This window comes from Haematobia irritans, chromosome 1 (assembly GCF_050003625.1).
Source record: "Haematobia irritans isolate KBUSLIRL chromosome 1, ASM5000362v1, whole genome shotgun sequence".
Taxonomy (NCBI): Eukaryota; Metazoa; Arthropoda; class Insecta; order Diptera; family Muscidae; genus Haematobia; species Haematobia irritans.
This window is the reverse complement of record NC_134397.1, coordinates 37,373,841-37,387,572: the sequence shown is the minus strand read 5'-3', so window position 1 is coordinate 37,387,572 and position 13,732 is coordinate 37,373,841. Positions and strand designations below refer to the sequence as shown.

General features: G+C 35.2%; 1 protein-coding gene across 11 annotated transcripts in view; it reads right to left on the bottom strand.

Annotated features, from left to right (window-relative positions):
* Nucleotides 1-13,732, bottom strand: part of LOC142220611 (uncharacterized) — a 798,617-nt gene that overhangs the window by 121,621 nt on the left and 663,264 nt on the right. For all 11 annotated transcript variants that reach the window (XR_012717895.1, XM_075289824.1, XM_075289826.1 and 8 more), the window contains one exon: nt 11,935-12,270. Coding sequence is in view for 10 of the 11 variants with exons in the window: in XM_075289824.1 (XP_075145939.1) it covers nt 11,935-12,270 (336 nt within the window). In the remaining variant the exon portion in view is untranslated. The remainder of the gene's footprint in view (nt 1-11,934; nt 12,271-13,732) is intronic.

The window sequence follows — 13,732 nt, the reverse complement described above, 5'->3', positions numbered from 1 at the left end:
TCGGTTTATATGGGGGCTATATATAATTATGGACCGATGTGGACCAATTTTTGCATGGTTGTTAGAGACCATATACTAACACCATGTACCAAATTTCAGCCGGATCGGATGAAATTTGCTTCTCTCAGAGGCCTCGCAAGCCAAATTTTGGGGTCCGTTTATATGGGGGCTATACGTAAAAGTGGACCGATATGGCCCATTTGCAATACCGTCTGACCTACATCAATAACAACTACTTGTGCCAAGTTTCAAGTCGATAGCTTGTTTCGTTCGGAAGTTAGCGTGATTTCAACAGACGGACGGACGGACGGACATGCTCAGATCGACTCAGAATTTCACCACGACCCAGAATATATATACTTTATGGGGTCTTAGAGCAATATTTCGATGTGTTACAAACGGAATGACAAAGTTAATATACCCCCCATCCTATGGTGGTGGGTATAAAAATGTGTACCCATGTTCTTTAGATAAAAAGTTGTAAAGTCCACAAATTAGAATTTCAAAAATATCGAATTTTGACAATTTTTTTTGGAAAAAAGCACAGACATTGTTTCTTGCAGAGCTTTACAAGTTCTATCCAGCAAAGAAAAAATCATCGAAATCGGTTCAAAATTGCGGAGTTTATAGCTAAAACAAAATTTCATACCCCCGAGGTGATCAACTTTCAACGCCTACAGGTTAGCTCGTGGACCCACTAGGGACCCACAAATTGGCAAACTTAGAGGAATACTCTTTAGCTTCCATACACAGAAAAAAATATGTTTATCCGTTAAAAAGTTACAGAATTTTGTAAAAACAAAGCGATTTCGAATCACTGTGCAATGTAAGAGAATAGAGCAAAGACTTCGCGAGTCATCTCACTTTAGGTGGGAAAAACTGACACAATTATAACAACAATAAAGACTAACTAATGACTATTATAGCTTATATCTCTTAGCTGTCGGAACAAATATATAAATATTTAGGAGCATTGACTTTCATCGATCTTTCCAGAACTTTGAGATCTTTCTCAGAGAGGGGAATAGAAAAGTATTGATTTGCTTTCTTATACTTGAAGACAGTAGATATGATATTGAAAAGATTTATGTCTGAAGACAGGAGATAGTGGATACATTTTCGCAGAGATTGCTCCAGAGAAAATGGTCGTCGATGTCATATCTGCTCCCTTCAAGGTAATCTCAGCGTCCTAAATCTGTTGATATTTATTGCGACAGCTAAGAGATTTAAGCTTTAATAGTCATTAGTTAGTCTTTTTTTCCCACCCAAAGGAAAACGACTCGCGAAGACTTTTTTCTATTCTGCAAATTGATTTATATGCTACCCTATAGAAGCATTTAAAGGGTCTCCTATAGCAGCGTTGCCATCGGGGATATTTTTTTGTGGATGGGGACTTTAGGATTTGGTGGGGGAATTTTCATAAAAATGGGGATTTTTGTGGGGAATTTTCGAAATCTGTTCAGTGTAATAAATCAGATTTAGAGATATGGTTTATATGAAATTCTTTGCTTCTACATGCTTACAAAATAACTTAAAGAGGTGCAGAAAATCTTCAAAATATAAAACAAGTATATACGACTGTAAGTTCGGCCAGGTCGAATCTTATGTACCCTCCACCATGGATTGCGTAGAAACTTCTACTAAAGACTGTCATCCACAGTCGAGAGAGGCAGAAGTAATATATTAGTTTATATGGCGGCTACATACAGTTACGAACCTATTAAGATTAAATGAAATTTGCTTATCTAGGAAGAAGTCAAATCTGGGGATCCGTTTATCTGGGCGCTATACATAACTATGGACCGTTATGGACCACGTTTGGAATGGTTGTTAGCGACCACAAACTAACACAACATTCGGTACGATTCAGCAGAATCGGATGAAATTTGCTCTTCCAAGAGCTCTCGAGGTCAAAACAGGATTCCTTAGGTTGTAACATAAGTTCATTAAAGCTCATTTTCATTTGCAAAACTGCTATATTTATTTTTGAGGACATATGAAATGTGTGAGGAGAAAATTTTTTTAACGTTAGAGGCCTCGCAAGCCAAATCGGGGGATCGGTTTATATGGGGGCTATATATAATTATGCACCGATGTGGACCAATTTTTGCATGGTTGTTAGAGACCCTATACTGACACCATGTACCAAATTTCAGCCGGATCGGATGAAATTTGCTTCTCTTAGGGGCATCACAAGCTAAATCGAGGTATCGGTTTATATGGGGGCTATATATAATTATGGACCGATGTGGACCAATTTTTGCATGGTTGTTAGAGACCATATACTAACACCATGTACCAAATTTCAGCCGGATCGGATGAAATTTGCTTCTCTCAGAGGCCTCGCAAGCCAAATTTTGGGGTCCGTTTATATGGGGGCTATACGTAAAAGTGGACCGATATGGCCCATTTGCAATACCGTCTGACCTACATCAATAACAACTACTTGTGCCAAGTTTCAAGTCGATAGCTTGTTTCGTTCGGAAGTTAGCGTGATTTCAACAGACGGACGGACGGACGGACATGCTCAGATCGACTCAGAATTTCACCACGACCCAGAATATATATACTTTATGGGGTCTTAGAGCAATATTTCGATGTGTTACAAACGGAATGACAAAGTTAATATACCCCCCATCCTATGGTGGTGGGTATAAAAATGTGTACCCATGTTCTTTAGATAAAAAGTTGTAAAGTCCACAAATTAGAATTTCAAAAATATCGAATTTTGACAATTTTTTTTGGAAAAAAGCACAGACATTGTTTCTTGCAGAGCTTTACAAGTTCTATCCAGCAAAGAAAAAATCATCGAAATCGGTTCAAAATTGCGGAGTTTATAGCTAAAACAAAATTTCATACCCCCGAGGTGATCAACTTTCAACGCCTACAGGTTAGCTCGTGGACCCACTAGGGACCCACAAATTGGCAAACTTAGAGGAATACTCTTTAGCTTCCATACACAGAAAAAAATATGTTTATCCGTTAAAAAGTTACAGAATTTTGTAAAAACAAAGCGATTTCGAATCACTGTGCAATGTAAGAGAATAGAGCAAAGACTTCGCGAGTCATCTCACTTTAGGTGGGAAAAACTGACACAATTATAACAACAATAAAGACTAACTAATGACTATTATAGCTTATATCTCTTAGCTGTCGGAACAAATATATAAATATTTAGGAGCATTGACTTTCATCGATCTTTCCAGAACTTTGAGATCTTTCTCAGAGAGGGGAATAGAAAAGTATTGATTTGCTTTCTTATACTTGAAGACAGTAGATATGATATTGAAAAGATTTATGTCTGAAGACAGGAGATAGTGGATACATTTTCGCAGAGATTGCTCCAGAGAAAATGGTCGTCGATGTCATATCTGCTCCCTTCAAGGTAATCTCAGCGTCCTAAATCTGTTGATATTTATTGCGACAGCTAAGAGATTTAAGCTTTAATAGTCATTAGTTAGTCTTTTTTTCCCACCCAAAGGAAAACGACTCGCGAAGACTTTTTTCTATTCTGCAAATTGATTTATATGCTACCCTATAGAAGCATTTAAAGGGTCTCCTATAGCAGCGTTGCCATCGGGGATATTTTTTTGTGGATGGGGACTTTAGGATTTGGTGGGGGAATTTTCATAAAAATGGGGATTTTTGTGGGGAATTTTCGAAATCTGTTCAGTGTAATAAATCAGATTTAGAGATATGGTTTATATGAAATTCTTTGCTTCTACATGCTTACAAAATAACTTAAAGAGGTGCAGAAAATCTTCAAAATATAAAACAAGTATATACGACTGTAAGTTCGGCCAGGTCGAATCTTATGTACCCTCCACCATGGATTGCGTAGAAACTTCTACTAAAGACTGTCATCCACAGTCGAGAGAGGCAGAAGTAATATATTAGTTTATATGGCGGCTACATACAGTTACGAACCTATTAAGATTAAATGAAATTTGCTTATCTAGGAAGAAGTCAAATCTGGGGATCCGTTTATCTGGGCGCTATACATAACTATGGACCGTTATGGACCACGTTTGGAATGGTTGTTAGCGACCACAAACTAACACAACATTCGGTACGATTCAGCAGAATCGGATGAAATTTGCTCTTCCAAGAGCTCTCGAGGTCAAAACAGGATTCCTTAGGTTGTAACATAAGTTCATTAAAGCTCATTTTCATTTGCAAAACTGCTATATTTATTTTTGAGGACATATGAAATGTGTGAGGAGAAAATTTTTTTAACGTTTTTACTTCACAAGAAATTGTTCGCCGAGTTAACCCTCTAATGCCCCAGTTTTTTTGCCAGCTGATTACATTTTCAATGTTAACGACACAAAAGCAAGAGAACTAAGCAAGAAAATTTATACCGTAAAATTCAGCATATGCTGCAAAGCCTCTTGAATAGTTTCAAATAATTTTTCTTTTGCCCATTTTTGTTGTCTTAAGGTGTGTTTTAATAAAAGCTTCCTTATTAAATGAAGCCCGCCTAAAGGCGGGCTTGGGCATTAGAGGATTAAAAAATATCGACGTTGAGAATGGAGATACGCCTCGAGCAGAACGTCCTACAAAATTCAATGAGGACTATCTAAAGGCACTACTGAAAGAAAAAGGACGGGAAAACAACTCTGCAAGTGGACGAAAAAATTAACATCAGTGCAATGAAAATCTCCTGCCGCATTATATCAATTAATTTTACAAAAAACTCGGATCCTAACGGATTTAACGAAGAGAACAAAGGAAATTACCTTCCAATTTCCGCTCAACATCTCGTCCGCCAAAAAGCGACAATTGGGTAGAAAAAGCGCTTATGATTGTGGTATTGATTCCGACTCAAAGAAGCCGAGAATTGCACTAAGGATGCATTTAAATTTGAAGACTACAAAACAAATTTGAGCTGTTTTTTTCAAATTAGATGGTGAAGAGGTCCTTAAAATCTGGGCCAAGGAATTCTTCGACTCCAGACCAGATGATTTTTAACGATTTGTGATACAAAAAATTGCTAGAGATTGGTCGTAAATAGTAACGAAAGTATATCCTTGATTATAATTAAAGACTTTTGCTGATTGCCAAAGATTGAACTGAACTGAGACTGTTTTGTTACAATTTGAGATATTAAAATAAGTATATAAAGCAGTAAGTTCGGCCGGGCCGAATCTTAAATACCCGCCACCATGAATCAAATATTATAGTTTCCTGTGAAAATTTCAGGGGGATATGGTGACAAGCAGATCAGTTCAGTACACTTCCCGAAGATAAATTCAAAGATTTTACCTATGAAGACTAGATCAGATTCTGGATTTATAAGAACCATATTTGTTTGAGTTTTAGACATCGTGTGCAAGTGTACAAGAAAATGAAAATGAAATAACGCCTTGATTTAAAATCTAACATCTATAGATTTTTACCCCCATTATTTAAATGATTACCAAAAGTAAAATGTGGAAACTATAATTCAGTTTCAAGCAATTTTCATTATCAGTGCACATGGACCGATATTCACCATTTTCGGCACACCTCTTTATGTTCCTAAAATACTTCTAGATTTAAAATTTCCTGCAAATTTGATAAAAACTATGGTTTCTAAAAGCCCAAGAAGTAAAATCGGGAGATCGGTCTATTTGGGAGATAAACCAAAACATGGACCAATACACGCCATTTTCGGCTCTCATATTTAAGGTCTTAAAATTCCTGTAGATTTCTCATTCCAGGCAAATTGGATAAAAACTACGGATTCTAGAGGCCCAAAAAATAAAATCATTTCTTGCACACCTATTTATATTCCTAAAAACCTCCAGATTTTCGATTTCAGGCAAAGTGGACAACAATAAAATACCTCTAGATTTCCAATTTCATGCGAATTGGATAGAAACTATCGATTCTAGAAGCCCTAGAAATATAATCGGGAGATCGGTCTATATGGGGGCTATATAAAAACATGGTCCGATACTCATCATTTTCAGCACACCTCTTTAGGGTTTTAAAATACCTCTAGATTTCTAATTTAAGGTAAATTCGATAAAAACTACAGATTTTAAACGCCCAAGATGTAAAAACTGAAGATCGGTCTATATGGGGGCTATACCAAAACATGGACCGATACTCACCATTTTCGGCACACCTCTTTATTGTTCTAAAATACCTCTATATTCCAATTTCAGGAAAATTGGATAAAAACTACGGATTCTATAAGCCCAAGACCCCAAATCGGGAGATCGGTCTATATGGGGATATACCAAAACCTGGACCTATACTCACCATTTTTATCACACCTCTTTATGGTCCTAAAATACCTCTAGATTTCAAATTTCAACCAAATTGGATAATAACTACGGATTCTAGAAGCCCAAGAATTAAAATCGAGAAATTGGTCTATATGGGGGCTATACCTAAACGTCAACCGATAGTCACCATTTTTGGCACACCTCTTTATGGTGCTAAAATACCTCTAGATTTCCAATTTCAGGCGAATTGGATAGAAACTATCGATTCTAGAAGCCCTGGAAATATAATCGAGAGATCGGTCTATATGGGGGCTATACCAAAACATGGACCGATACTCACCATTTTTGGCACCATTTTGTTGTCATAAAATACCTTTAGATTCCCAAGTTCAGGCAAATTGGATAAAAACTAAGGTTTTTATAAGCCCAAGACCCCAAATCGGGAGGTCGGTTTATATGAGGACTATATCAAAACTTGGACCAATATAGCCCATCTTCGAACTTAACCTGCCTGCAGACAAAAGTCGAGTTTGTGCGAAATTTCAGCACGATTGCTTTATTATTGAAGACAGACTGTAGCGTGATTACAACAGACAGACAGCCAGACAGCCAGACAGACAGACAGACGGACGGACATGGCTATATCGTCTTAGAATTTCTCCCTGATCCAGAATATATATACTTTATATAGTCGGAAATCGATATTTCGATGTGTTACAAACGGAATGACAAACTTATTATACCCCCGTCACCATTCTATGGTGGTGGGTATAAAAAATGCTGGAAGCAGACAACTGAAGCTAGAATCTCTTTAACCAATATGGAGACTTTGTCTACTAAATATACACGCAAAGCAATTTTTTTCGGACGGTGAACATGTAACATATTTGTCGCAACCATGTTATTTACTCGGACATTATCTTATTTCAGCAATCATTATTATTTAGCTCTCATAGCCTTAAAATGTTTATATATATATCAAAATAATCATCACACTTAACAAAAATATTCTCTTTCTTTTGAAATAGCGAAAAAATTAAATTTAATGTCCTAAAAACCCTACTAAAACTATTATTAACATATTTCACTTATCATCTTAAGCTGAATGATTTAAATGTACATTTGAAACTAAAATTAAATAAAATTCTCATCCCCCAAATGCATTGAATATTCAATTCAAATTCAATTCAACTCATCAAAAACCACAAGAGTAGGATTCGGAGCATAAAGCAGGGACCAACCCCTTCAGTTTGTTAACTTGCCCTCGCCACACAGAGAAATAATTTTATTTCATAAAACTCAGTATACTAATTACTAAAATCTAAAAAAAAAGATTAAGTTAATTTAAATGTGAAGTTCTGACTTGTCAACGTGCTTGAAATTTCAATTAAAATCAAACCAAAAATGTCCCACAGCTGAGGTGGACTATTAGCATGACATACCAAAGGTGAAAGGATAGAATTTTGTCTACTGCAAAATGAAGAGCTAGCTAGAGGTCAAATGAATATCTCATCAAGCCAACAAAAATGTATGAATGAAAATGAAATCATTTGCAATCGTAGTGCCTAGGAAACACAATAGGACAAATCAAGTTATCCCAAAAAAGGGTTGATGGGGTCACACCGAAATATCCTTTATACAGGTAAGTTATTTAAACTTTTGTGTGAGTAAATGGGTGTGTGTGTGTGTGAAGTGTGTGTGATTGAGTCCGAAAAGGGTGGTAAACCGTAAGACAGTGAGTTGATCTCATATAACCATAGATGAAAAATAAAAATAATAGTAGCCATGGTATAAAAGCGAAAACATATATGTCGTTAGCTTAATGTGTAAAAGTGCTAAGTCAAATATTTGAAATTTTACAGGAGAGACAAAAAACTTAATAAATTGTGAAATAAATCCATTTTCGAAAAATTGTAAATGTAGTTACCATAAATGCTTTGAATACAAACAGTATACTTTCCGCAAAGTCGCACACAAACAATTGCTATTAAATTTTTTTAGCTAAGCCCACTCAACCTAAAATTTGATTTAGCGCGCGTATTTTAACAGGTGCTGACTTAGCACTTTTACACATCATTATCAAACATAGATAAAAACAGATATTTAATATATTTTTTATGGTAAACTATGTATTTGTGATTTCGACTGTCGATCTGCATCTTAATCCATTTTTTTTGTAAAAGGTTGACTTAGCACCTTTATACATTAAGCTAACGATGTTTGGCCAAAACTAATAAAAATGATAATTTTGGTTCTTTCAAAAAATATTTTGTTGCACAGAAAAAAATATTGGGATCACAAACTAGTAATCTGTTGTCCCGGATGCTGTATTTGATGATATACACAAAAAACAATATCACCAAAATATTTGTAATTAAAATTTTGATCGAAATTGAAAAAATATTCCATAAATAAATTAATTGCTACAATTAACTTTTTAATCAAGATAGAAGCATTAAATGTTAGTTAAGTGAATGATTGAATATTTTTAATTTTTAATTAAAAAACAAGTATATACGGCCGTAAGTTCGGCCAGGCCGAATCTTATGGCCATGGATTGCATAGAAACTTCTACTAAAGACGGTCATCCACAATTAAATTACTTGGGTTGCGGCTGATGGCAAGGCATCTTAAAACTTCTTAACATCACCTTCCAAATTGTAAGTTAGTCAATGCGGTATATATAGTAGACAAAATAAAGGTCGATTAAATACGTATATATTCAGTTATTGACCGGTATATATAGGGAAGAAATAATTACGAACCAATATGAACTTTTGTGCGGTAATTATAGAGCCAGAATAGAAATATGGGGGGTCGCTTTATATGGGGGCTATGTACAATTATGAACACGAGTCTCCAAAAATGGCAAATTTTTTACTAATTGGTAGATTGGTAGATTTCTTGATGTTTTGGAAGGTTTTTGCAAAATATTCCTCTCAAATTATGAAATGCTTCATAAATCTATAGAAATAAAATTTTGACAAAATTTTCTATAGAAATAAAAGTTTGAAAAAATTTTCGCTTTTTAAATTTCTTCATTCAAATTAATTTCTAAAGCAATGCAAAGGATCCAAAAAGGGAGTACTTCCATCCTATGACAAGCCCACGTAAAATTCATTGGAGATGATCCAAGTTTGCACTACTTCCGGATCACAGATTGGGGATCCAAACTACTTTTTTGGAAGCTCTTTTTTTGCTGGGATTTTGGCAATAACATTTTGGGAGATTTATTTTGGCTCGATTGGCAATCGTGATTTTTCTGCGAATGGGGATCGGTTTATTTGTGGGTTATATATAATATAGATCGATACGGACCAATTTTGGTATGGTTGTTATCGGCCATACACTAGCGAAATATATCAAATTTCAACCGGATCTGATTAATTTTGCTCCTTCAAGAGGCTCCGGAGGTCAAATATGGGGATCGGTTTATACAGGGGCTATATATAATTATGGACCGATATGGACCAATTCTAGCATGGTTGTTAGAGACCATATACTAACACCACGTACTAAGTTTCAACCGGATCGGATGAATTTTGCTCCTCCAAGAGGCCCCGGAAGTCAAATATCGAGATCGGTTTATATAAGGGCTATATATAATTATGGACCGATATGGACCAATACTGGCATGATTGTTAGAGACCATATACTAACACCACGTACCAAATTTCAACCGGATCAAATACAATTTGCTTCTCTTAGAGGCTCCGCAAGCCAAATATGGGGATCGGTTTATATGGGGGCTATATATAATTATTAACCGATGTGGACCAATTTTTGTTGTTAGAGACTATATTTTATATTTATATTTTAGTTGAATTTTAAAAAATATTCAATTAAAAATTTAATTGGTTCAACAAATTTTTTAATTGAAACAAAAATCAATCACAAGAAATAATAGTATCAATTAATTTTTTAATTGGATCAATTAATTGTTTAATTGACCTTCAATTAATTTTTTAATTGATACTATCATTTCTGTGATTGAAGACATTTCAATTAAAAAATTAATTGGATCAATTAATTTCGTGATTGAATCAGAAAAACTTTTTTTTGTGTGCAAGACAAATCTGGGGATATGTTTATAATGGGTGATACGGTCAAAATTTGGTCAAGGGAAAACGCGTGTAAATCGGTGAAATCGTTTATTTAAAAAATCAAATTAAATTTCTTTTTCAAGTTCAATTAGTATAAAATTCAGGAAAAATATTCAGTTAGGCTTTCGCTTTTCCAAATCCGAATTGCCGGGCCTCACGCTTGACACCAGCCATCAGATTTTGTACAGCCACCTTGTCCACCTTCTTCGCCGCAGAAAGGCAGTTTGCCTTGAACTGCTGCTCGTCCTTAGCAGTTTTTTAGTCTTCTTTAGGTTCCGCTTGACAATAGCCCAGTATTTCTCAATTGGGCGGAGCTCTGGCGTGTTGGGAGGGTTCTTGTCCTTGGGAACCACCTGCACGTTGTTGGCGGCGTACCACTCCATGGCCTTTTTACCGTAATGGCAAGATGCCAAATCCGGCCAAAACAGTATGGAACAACCGTGTTTCTTCAGGAAAGGCAGCAGACGTTTATTCAAACAATCTTTCACGTAAATTTCTTGGTTGACAGTCCCGGAAGCTATGAAAATGCAGCTTTTCAAGCCACAGGTACAGATGGCTTGCCAAACCAGATATTTCTTTGCGAACTTTGACAGTTTTATGTGCTTGAAAATATCTGCTACCTTTCCCCTTCCTTTTGCCGTATAAAACTCCTGTCCCGGAAGCTGCTTGTAGTCGGCTTTGACGTAGGTTTCGTCGTCCATTACCACGCAGTCAAACTTCGTCAGCATCGTCGTGTACAGCCTCCGGGATCGCGCTTTGGCCGTCGTATTTTGTTTATCATCGCGATTTGGAGTCACTACCTTCTTGTAAGTCGATAGTCCGGCTCGTTTTTTTGCTCGATGCTCGGTTGTAGACGATACACCCAGATTATCCGCGGCATCTCGGAGAGAGAGGTTAGGGTTTCGCTTGAAACTACCGGCAACTCTCTTTGTCGTCTCAGCGGCTTCCGGTTTTCGATTTCCCCCCGATCCAGAGTTCCAGGCAGTCGACAAACGTTCCCCAAACACTTTAATTACATTTGTAACGGTTGATTTGGCAACTTTTAGCGATTTTGCCAGCTTTGCGTGCGAGTAGCTCGGATTTTCGCGATGCGCAAGCACACCTTCAAAATGAGGGAGAAATGATGAGAAAGAAATACGTCAAGTTTATATTGACCAAATTTTGACAGTATCACCCTTTACATCGTTATCTCGTCTTAGAATTTCACCCTGATCAAGAATATAACATATGTATATACTTTATGTAGACGTAAATTAATATTTTGATGTGTTACAAACGGAATGACAAACCTATAACACCACTATCACCATGAGTATAAAAATTAAATTCGAAATTGGTCCTTTTAAATTTTTTTTTTATCATTTTCGAAGCACTGTGAGCCCTAGGTAATTTTGAGAAACTCTCCCTCAGTTCAGTTCATCCCCAGAGACAATTCAAATTCACTTACGCTATGATTTTTCGGCTCCAAAAGAATGTAAATTTTCTTTCAATTCACCCACATCAAACCCTTTAAAATTTCCCTTTTCAAAGCCCACCCATCATTATGCCATTTCATAGCTTTTGTCAAAATTCAAGCCACTCCCCTCACCACCATACCATTTCATTTTTCTACTCACTTGTAAATGCTTTGTGTGGTCACATCACTCCAGAAGATCATGCCTGTACGAAATACAAAATCCAATGCTGTCGCCGACTTAGTATTGTTCACAATCGATGTCATTTCCATATGATCCAAAGCGATTTTCCGTATGTCATGACGACGGGCCAACAACAATGAGGCATGACCCTCAGTGGCCTTACAGCGTGTATGATTGCGTGGGTCACGCATATAACCATCAACGCATTCACATTTATAGCCACCAATTTCGTTAATGCAAATTTGTGAACAGGCTCCCGGATTCTCAGCACATTCATCGATATCCACACAGGTTTTATTATTTATTAATTTATAGCTGCAAAATAGAGTAGAACATGAAGAGAATAATAATCAATGAGAAATATTTTTGCTAGATGAATGGGTTTTTGGTTGTTGTATAGCAGAGTTTATGGTCGGCCACAAAAATGGAAATTCCACAAAAATTTATTCGATTGGAATGTAATCAAAATTTCATTGCATTGAAAAATAAATTAAATTCCACCAAACCATCAATGAATTTTTACTTATACACATAGTTGATGACAATATGGATATTTTATGAAGATATTTGCTGCGATGCTTTAATTGATGAATAATAATATGGATGGTCGAGAATGCCTTTGAATAGTGAATGAATAACAATCGCATGTTATGAGGAGATACGCACATTTTAGAAATTAAATTTTTATAGGTTTTGCGATGACCTATTTTAAATTTGAGAAACCTGTATAATGAAAGTTTAAAACAAATGACAAAGAGGATCTAAGGTCGGATAAAACAGCTTATAATACCCTAAAGCAACTTTTTTGAGTCGATGGTATATCGCACATTTGAGAAAAATAATTACGGGAGAATTATTATCAAATCAAACAATTCTCAAACGAAATGAAACTATTTACAAATTAAAACAATGCTTTTATAAATTAAATGAAACATTATTGAAATCAAATGATTGCTTTATGAAACTTTTTTGTAATGAAGTGAAACCTTTTTCAAATAAAGTGAAATAGGAAGTGATCAAGGTGTTCAAATAAAATTAAACTTTCAAATCAACTGAATCCTTTGGCAAATTACAGGTTGACTGATATGATATATTTGACTGGAAAACCACAAGTTGTTATATTTACAGCCATACAGCATATGAATATGAACAACATCTCGGAGATGAGCAAGAGCCCACCGATGCGCCAATAAGAGTTAGAATCACGCTTGCCACTCGCGCCAAAAATAATCTACTATAATTTGGAGAAAATTCTATAGATTTTTTTCAAAATTTTATTTCTATAGAACATTTTGTCAAAATTTTATTTCTATAGAAAATTTTATTTCTATAGAAAATTTTACCAAAATTTTATTTCTATAGCAAATTCGTTCAAATTTTTGTTTCTGTAGAAAATTTTGTCCAATTTTTATTTCTATAGAATATTTTGTCAAAATTTGATTTCCATAGAAAAGGAGCAAATTTGTATTTTTATAGAACATTTCGTCAAACATTTGCTCAAAATTTTATTTCTTAGAAAATTTTCTCAAAATTTTATTTCTATGGAAAATTTTGTCAACATTTTATTTCCACAGAAAATTTTATCAAAATTTTATTTCTACAGAACATTTTGCAAATTTGTATTTTTATAGAACATTTCGTCAAACATTTGCTCAAAATGTTATTTCTTAGAAAATTTTCTCAAAATATTATTTCTATAGAAAATTTTGTCAACATTGTATTTCTGTAGGAAATGTTACCAAAATTTTGTTTCTATAGAAAATTTTGTAAAAATTTT